Source organism: Carassius carassius, chromosome 50, assembly GCF_963082965.1.
Source record: "Carassius carassius chromosome 50, fCarCar2.1, whole genome shotgun sequence".
Lineage (NCBI taxonomy): Eukaryota > Metazoa > Chordata > Actinopteri > Cypriniformes > Cyprinidae > Carassius > Carassius carassius.
The window spans coordinates 438,819-447,500 of record NC_081804.1 but is presented as its reverse complement, the minus strand read 5'-3'; the positions used below and the strand labels follow the sequence as shown (position 1 = coordinate 447,500).

Sequence of the window (8,682 nt, the reverse complement as noted above, 5' to 3'; positions counted from 1 at the left end):
AGTGTTTCCGTGATCTTGTATAACCTGGATAACTGAAGTGTGATTTCTAGACCTGGAAAAGTCATGCAAATTAATAAAATCTTGACGGAAAAGTCACGTTAAGTTCTAAAATGCTTTATTTTATTGAATAGAAATTATATGAATAATTACTGCATGAAAAATAAATCAAATTAATTAAATATTTAAAAAATAAACCCATAATCACAAACAAAATAAAAATGAAACACTGACAAATAATAAAGCCAATGACCACTGATGCATGTTTACATAAATCAACAATTTATTCTGGATGAAATTGAAAGTTTATATGGACTGTATCTTTAAGTGATAGACTGACGTTCAATATTACACAAATCAAACACTTGTAAAGTCAATATATTTACTTCTAAAACCACTTTTGGTCCATTCAGTGATTTACTTGATTTTGTTATCTTCATTTATGGGCTTTTCTCAGCAGAAATGCTTTGGTTTGAAACTGAACGTTTGTTTTTCTTCAGGCACCTTCAGACATTACGATCACATGCCCGAACTCTGATGATACGAGTCTCTACCGAAGCTGCAACGTCAGCGCGCCGTTCCTGAGGTCACACGCTCAGGTGAGACGCCTTCACCTGCATCACCACAGAAGAACAGAAGAAGAGTGTGTCCTTTAGGTGCCTTTTGTGGTTTGCTCTGCTTCTGTGTTGTCTTTGGTTGAACGTTTTGTTTTGTTTGGTTTCTCCAGGTGTATTTTCGACTGGAGTTTGAGTTCAACAGATCTATCTTCTTGAACTACGTCCAGATCACGCTGAAGGTCTCAAGGTGAGGTCGCGACCTTTGAACTGAAGAGTTTGTTGTGTATTAAATGAATGTAGATGAACTGTGACTATTTTTATATATTAAGTCATTTTTGTTTGATTGTTTAGTGTGATTTATTTATTTATTTGTTTCATCGCAGTGAAGGTGAAGAAATGTCTCCAGAGGACAACATCAATGACATTTATCATAATCTGAAATATGAGGCTGATATTCTCTTCACAAGGTAACCCAATAGCATGAAACTCACGAAGAAATATCCCAAAAATCAAGTGTTTATAACGTTATTCCTTTTTTTCTTTTACTGTTATACTGTGTGTATTGTATAATGTTAATTATAATATATAAATATATATATATATATATATATATATATATATATATATATATATATATGCCTGGGTTATTATAGTTAACTAAAACCATAAAAAACTTACTTGAAATAAATAAACATAATTTATTTAAACAAAATAATTGATAAAAATATTAAAAAAAATAAAAAAAATAAAAAAATAATTATATATATATATAAAACTGTAACTTTAACCGAAATAAAAAATTAAATTTACTGAAATTTGCTGACATTTTAAAAATTCAAAAACTAATAATTTTAATTAAAATGAAAACAGAAAATATACAAACTAAAACTAAATCAAAATTTTACTAAAAACTACAACAGTATCTCAATGTTACTAAAATAGCACATGAACGTTTGAACGTGGAATATGACACAGACATGTTCTTGAAAGTTTTCATGAGATTCACCCAGAAATATCTTAAAGCTAATCAATGATTATTTCATATTGAACGATTCACACTGTGAGTCTTTCTTTCAGAGATTCCAGCCCGTCCCGTTTTGAGCTCAAACCTGGGCTTGACCAGAGCCTCCCTGTTGGGACCGGACCCCCCTTCAACATCTCTTATCAGGTGGGCTCATCGTTTACAAACAAGGGTTTAAATAATATTCTTCAGAGCGAATCAGAGCACATACGCTGTGCATCTGAACAGAATAAATATGAAGATGTTTCCATTTGTTCTGCAGATCCTAAACCTCGGTGTGTTTCCCGTATCTGAGCTTCTCTTCACGTTAAACGTCTTCGCTGTGACCAGAAACGCTAACACACTCCTGCGCCTCTCAGACTTGGAGATCGATCAGGTGCATTTATGTTTACAGATTTTTCACTCTCACTCGTGCCATCCAACTTTTTCTTCTGTAGAACAGTAAAGAATGTTTTAATCAGCTGTCTGTTTTTGAGAATAAAAATAGCGTATCGAGGAACACAGAATGAATCCCTGTGGCTCCTGACGATATATCGAGGTCTTATGAAGCGAAACGATCAGCCTGTGCAAGAAACTGATCGTTATGTATAACATTATTAGCTGTAATCCAGAGCCATGGAGTGAACGAACGAATCATTCTTTTGAACTGATTCTTTTTAGTGAACTGTAGTAGAATCTGAAACTGTTCCAGCAGCACGGATCTACAAATTCTTCAATCGAAGCTCAGTCCCTGACAGTCACTGTGTCTCGAAATGAGCCAAGATAGCTGCATATCTGATTCTATGATGAATGAATCATTCAGTCACTGAACTGAGCAAACAGTTCGATTCGAACCGAAGACCAATAAGCCGCTTATATGCACATGTGTGAACCGAACCGAAGGTTTTTATGGTTTCTTTTTGTTTGTTACAAAAAGAAGACAAGTTTATTCACATTATATGCTTTAAACATGTAAAACATTCGTGTTTCACATCATTATTTGATGCTTTGATAATAGTGAATTGAACCAGACTGAACTGTCTGAAAGAACCAAATCTAATTTCCGGGTTTGCCTGAGGCTCTGGATTGCTGGTAATAATGCTGTAAATAATGTTGCACAGACTGATCTTTTCGCTTCATAAGACCTTAATATATCGTTAAACAGCCACGGGTGTTAATTTTGTGTTGCCTGCTATGCTTTTATTCACGGTTTCAGCTAAAAATCTTCCTTACTGTTGGATGGACTGAGGATGAGTTAATTAGCAACACATCAACATTTTTGGTTGCACTGTCCCTTTAAGACTTCTGTTTGTTGATCTCAGATGGCTGGCTCGAGCTGCACTCTTCCACGAGTAATTACCGTCGACTCGTCCTCACAGGAAGATCTCTCCCTCAACACGCTCACAGTAACCTTCGCTCTTTTTTACACTCCTTCAAAAGTTTTGCGATACAGAAATTGCACCCATCTCCGGGGAAACAAATCAACACATGGTTAAAAGTGACAAGCTTGATGAAGACAAACCACCAAACCTGCTTGATCTTGTTGGCTAAAGATAACACAACCACAAACATAAACATAAAGTTTGCATTCACTTAGTTTCCTCTCTGAAACATTCAGTTTCCAAGTGATCAAAAAGCCATTTCATGTTGTTCACGTTGTGTTCACAGAACACGTCCACCGAAGACACGTTATTAGCGCACTGTAGAATCAGTCTGGCTCCCCAAACAGACGTTAGCATCACCGCGACAGGATCGCTCAATCTACACACTTTATTTGCCGTGAGTATCTCAGACGCTGTCTGCGAACCGCTGGAAATCCAGCTAATAGTGTATGGCATATACTGGAAAGCTAAACCCTGATCACCAGCTATCAGTTTTAAAATAGAGCACTGTATCTGTTATTGTAAAAAAATGTAATATATTAAAATATATTAGTACTGTCAAATGATTAATCGCGATTAATCGCGATTAATCGCATCCAAAATAAAATATTTTGTTTGCATAATATATGTGTGTGTACTGTGTATATTAATGAAAAAAACATAAATGTATATATTTTTTATATATTTACATGTATGTATATTTATATTTATATATAATTAATATTATATATAAATATTTATATTTTATATACTGTATCAACAAACATATTTATGTCTTGTATACATGCATGTGTGTGTATTTATATATACATCATAAATATACACAGTACACACCCACATATATATTATGTAAACAAAAGCTTTTATTTTGGATGCGATTAATCGCAATTAATTGTTTGGCAGTAGTTATATATATGTGTGTGTTTAATGTATACACTAAAATAAAAAATTAACTGGAAAATAAATTAATTATATTTATCAGTTTATTTATATATTTATTATTTACAGTATATGTTATAATAATTATTATAATAATTTCTCACATCAGGCATTTGTTCAAAGTCATCATTATTTTACATGACAAACTGTATAAAAATTATATTTTTATTAATTATTTTATTATATCAAAATAAAATAAAATAAAATAAAATACAGAACTACACAGAACTTTTACTCCTCAACATATATAATAAATATAATAAAAAGAAAATATGTATGCAATTTTTATTGTGTATATATATATATATATATATATATATATATATAAATTATTCATTTAAAAAATATTATTAATAATTAATTAATAAGAATTACATTTTTCAGTCAAGCATCTGTTAAAATAATAATAGAAATAAATTGTTATTCAAATGATTTATCTGTAATCATTATTATTCCACATTGTATAAAGGGAGTGAATATATATTTATATATATATATATATATATATATATATATATATATATATACAGCACAACATCTTCTTTTCCTCTTAGTTTTCCCAAATCAAGCTCTTGTGCTGATTGCAATGGAAAGTTGGTGCAGGACATATGGAAGGGGAGTGTTTTAAATAAAAACATCTTGGTCTCGCTCCTCAGGTGAAACTGAAGCGCTTAGATCTGATAATGACGGCTGCAGTTGAGTTGAGCCCCTCGAGTCCAATGTTCCTCCACGAGGAGCGACCCATGAGACATGTGAGGACCTCCAGAACACTGTAAAACATATCAAATCATGCATCTCCTTTATTAAATTTCCTAGATGCTTAGGAGAAAGAAAGACCATTCGCTTACATAAATGAAGTGTTTCGAAGTGATGCACTGCCCCCTTCTGGATAGCATCTGTCAGGCTGTTTACTAGATAACTGGTGCAGAGATACAGTGTTAGTCAACTTTGACTTAACTACACACACATCTTCTAACATTCAGCTGTGCAGCTTTGCATATGAGGCCTGATCTTGTACATCTGATTCTTCCGAGAATTTGACTTTAAGGTTTTGGATTGTGGTTGTGTAGATAATCCTGGAGATAAGGAAGGAGGAAGATTACCGGATTCCCATCTGGGTGATTGTCGGGAGCACACTGGGAGGACTACAGCTTCTGGCCCTGCTGGTTCTGGCGCTCTGGAAGGTCTGGGACGGTGTTTATTAACAGTTACCAAGCTAATATGAACATATGTGTTAGTATAGACTTGTATTAGTGTAGTGCATTTGTAAAAACACTTCATTTGGGTTTCAAAGAAGGAAATCAAGCCTCATTTTGGACTAATCCAGGTTGAATCTGCCTATAGTTGTCTTGCTTAGAATTTATGAATGCAGCACAACAAAGAAGTTTAAAATCCAGAGAATGACACACTTTAGGCAACATTCTAATCATTTATAAGCTAATATGATCATACTTGGCAATGGTTTTATTGGTAACTAATACTAAAACTAATAAGCAATGTTTTCTGTAATTGAAATAAAGATGAAATAATATAAATATCCCTTGTATAAAAGCTTGATAACATTTTACAATAAGGTTCCATTAGTTTTAATTGTTTTTATTTGTATTAACCATCATGAACAAACAATGAATGATACATTTATTACAGTATTTATTGATATTTGTTAATGTTAGTTAATGAAAATACATTATTGTCATTCATTCTTAGTTCATGTTGATTCACAGTGCATTAACTAACGTGAACAAGCACAACTTTTTATTTTAATGATGCATTCAATGTTGAAATTAACATTTTATTCATGTTAACTACATTAATTAACTAATGTTAACTAATGAACCTTATGTAAAGTGTTACCAAAAATGTAAACTTAAATTTTTTTTTAATTAAAAATTTTAGTTGAAATACTAGAATTACTAAATCACTAAAACTACAACAAAAACAAAGGAAAAATTTTTTTTTTTCTTTTTTTATTAAATAAAAATGTCAAAATATAGAATTATATTAGATTTACTAAAATGTAAACCAAAATTACAAATATTGCTTTGGCAAATAACTGAAATAAAATAAGTTGACATACTAAAATTAATTACATTAAAAAAAAAAAAAAAAAAAAAAAATATATATATATATATATATATATATATATATATATATATATATATATACATTAAAATAAAATCCAATTCAAAATATAAATAAATGCTATAATCTAATAAATAATATTAAAATAACGCTGATTTTTAGCTGTTAGGCTAACAAACAAGCTTTATGTTTGTTACATCACCAGCTGAAATCCCTTTTTAATTAAATGTAAATTAATTTATGCAAATTAATTTAGCAGACGCTTTTGTCCAAAGCGACATACAGTGCATTCAGGCTATAAATCTTTTAACTAACATGCGTTCCCTGGGAATCGAACCCACAACCTTTTGCGCTGCTGACACAATGCTCTACCACTTTAATCCAGAGCCAGGCTTAATTCTGTCCGTATGCTCGCCGCTCTCTTTTACTCTAGATTAAGTAGAGCTAAATGTACATATCAGAACATTCATTAACACAGCAAACACTTTATTTAATGTCAGATCTCACTGTCTCTCTTTCATCCGCAGCTGGGATTCTTCCACAGGCAAAAGAGAAAGAGGGAAGAGCAGGCGACCAATGAGAAGACAGCAGAGGATCGGTAAAGCCACGGAGACCTCCTCAACCAATCACTCAGGGACTCTCTGTCAGCCAATCAGCTGCGCTTGAGCACTGCCACGCCCTCCCGCAGTCCGAAGCAGAACCAATCAGCTCGCTTCCCCTGGCCACGCTGCCAATTAAGACAGAAGATGGGAAGTTTGAGACTTTGAAAAGGTTGAAAGTATTACCAGACTTTGGTTTGAACCATTTTGAGAGGTTTTGGTGGTGATTAAATGTTTGTGTATCATGAAACAAACCTCAGATTTTGGAACAGAATCGTATTTTTTATTTTTTTATTTTTTTTGCTGCAGCATAAATTCAAGCTGATGCACTTGCACAACAATTGTGAACTTGAAATCTGTAAATATTAAGTTCAGCAATATAATGTAAAACAATGATACAATTATTATGCACCTTAATGCATTTGGTTGTGAGAGACATGCATTTGATCTGTAATATTCCTTTCATGTCCGTTTCTGTGTTCTTCATCATTTGCTTTTTATGCAGTTCATTTAAATCACTTAATTTCTGTAGTATGAGATTATTGAAATTATTACGGTTATTTGCATTTAAAATCAAGGTTTTTATAAAGATGTCAGTCTGATCGAATTATGAGTCAGGAAAGATATTAAAATTTCTCGTCACACTGGAAAAGTGAAAGCTCACATTGAGGGATGCATTATTGTGTGCAGTTGTGTACATTTTGATGAATGTAGGAAGTCATGCAATGCAATGCAAAAAAAAAAAAGCAGTTTAAAAAAAAAGAGTAGTTTAGTGGTTATGTTCTGAACATAGTCTCTCAATCAAAAATATGTAACTTTCTTCTGACATGGCTTCCACGGTTTAAGACACCGTGGTGATTCTACTGTCACTTGTTTTGATCCTTGTCATTTATGTCGCCATTTATTGCATGTAAAGATGACAGCTGAATGTTTTTTTTTTATTATTATTATTATTGCTCCACTGAATAAATTTAAATCACCTGGATTTTAAGAGTAAACCTTTGTTTTTTAATTCAGAAGTTTTAAACACAAATATAAAGTTTATCACTTTAATATTATTCTAATAGAAAACATTCAGGATAAAGAATAAATGCATGTGTTTGATGCATAAAAACTCTTGTTAAAGGAATAGTTCACCCACAAATTAAAGTTTCTGAAAATGTTCTCACCCTCAGGTCATCCAAGAGTAGGGTGAATTTGCTTCTTCATCAGGTTTGGAGAAATGTAGCATTGCATCAGTGTCTCACCAATGGATGTGAATGGGTGCCGTCAGAATGAGAGTCCAAACAGCTGATAAAAAATCACGATAATGACGTTAACTGATAAGACTGGAGTGCTGTGGATTATTGTGATGTTTTTATCAGCTGTTTGGACTCTCATTCTGACGGCACCCATTCACATTCATTAGCGAGACACTGATGCAATGCTACATTTCTCCAAATCTGACGAAGAAGCGAACACATCTACATCTTGCATGGCTTGACAGTGAGTAAATTTTCATTGAATCTACATTTTTGAGTTAACTACTTCTTTAAAAGTCGCAGTTCAAACACAACAGAAGCTCTCAAGAGTCTGATAGGCGTCTTTGATTGATGTTTTTAATCGTGTTTGATTTGGTTTGGAAATAAAAACATATTGAGCCATCTCCAGTGATTACAGAATACAATCCTCCACATTCAGATTCGGCCACATTCAAGCAGACAGGCTCTCAAACACACACACACACACACACCAGCACCATCCAGAATAAGGCCACGTGACTCAAAATGAGCTCTATCACATGTTCATTAACCCAAGTCAGAATTACAGACTCGCTAATTATAAATGTCCAACTTCTGGTTACAGGCACATTTTAATATTCAAATAAAAGAAATCACCTGGCACAGAGTTTAGCTTTAAGTCATCAACACTCAATTATTGATTCCTTATAAAATAGACATTTTTTACTCTGTTTTTAAATAAAGCTTTTATAAAAGAGCAGCTTGTTAAAAAGAGCTGTTCACATTGTCATGACTAAAGTTCAACACACAATTGAATGCTGTTTGTCAAAAGAAGAAAAGCATCAGTTTTCAAAATAAAAGTATTCTGCGCTGCATCAGCATTACCATCCTCTATGATCTGTTAAA

The 8,682-nt window shown here is 32.8% G+C and overlaps 1 protein-coding gene across 1 annotated transcript in view; it reads left to right on the top strand.

Annotated features, from left to right (window-relative positions):
- The window catches only part of LOC132133556 (integrin alpha-11-like), a 39,493-nt gene extending 32,514 nt beyond the window's left edge, over positions 1–6,979 (top strand). The window contains exons 21-30 of the mRNA XM_059546435.1: positions 498–596; positions 725–801; positions 938–1,021; positions 1,632–1,722; positions 1,838–1,951; positions 2,877–2,960; positions 3,223–3,333; positions 4,532–4,627; positions 4,946–5,059; positions 6,485–6,979. Of these exons, the coding sequence (XP_059402418.1) occupies positions 498–596; positions 725–801; positions 938–1,021; positions 1,632–1,722; positions 1,838–1,951; positions 2,877–2,960; positions 3,223–3,333; positions 4,532–4,627; positions 4,946–5,059; positions 6,485–6,559 (945 nt within the window). The 3' untranslated portion in view covers positions 6,560–6,979. The remainder of the gene's footprint in view (positions 1–497; positions 597–724; positions 802–937; positions 1,022–1,631; positions 1,723–1,837; positions 1,952–2,876; positions 2,961–3,222; positions 3,334–4,531; positions 4,628–4,945; positions 5,060–6,484) is intronic.
- Positions 6,980–8,682: the final 1,703 nt, after the last annotated feature.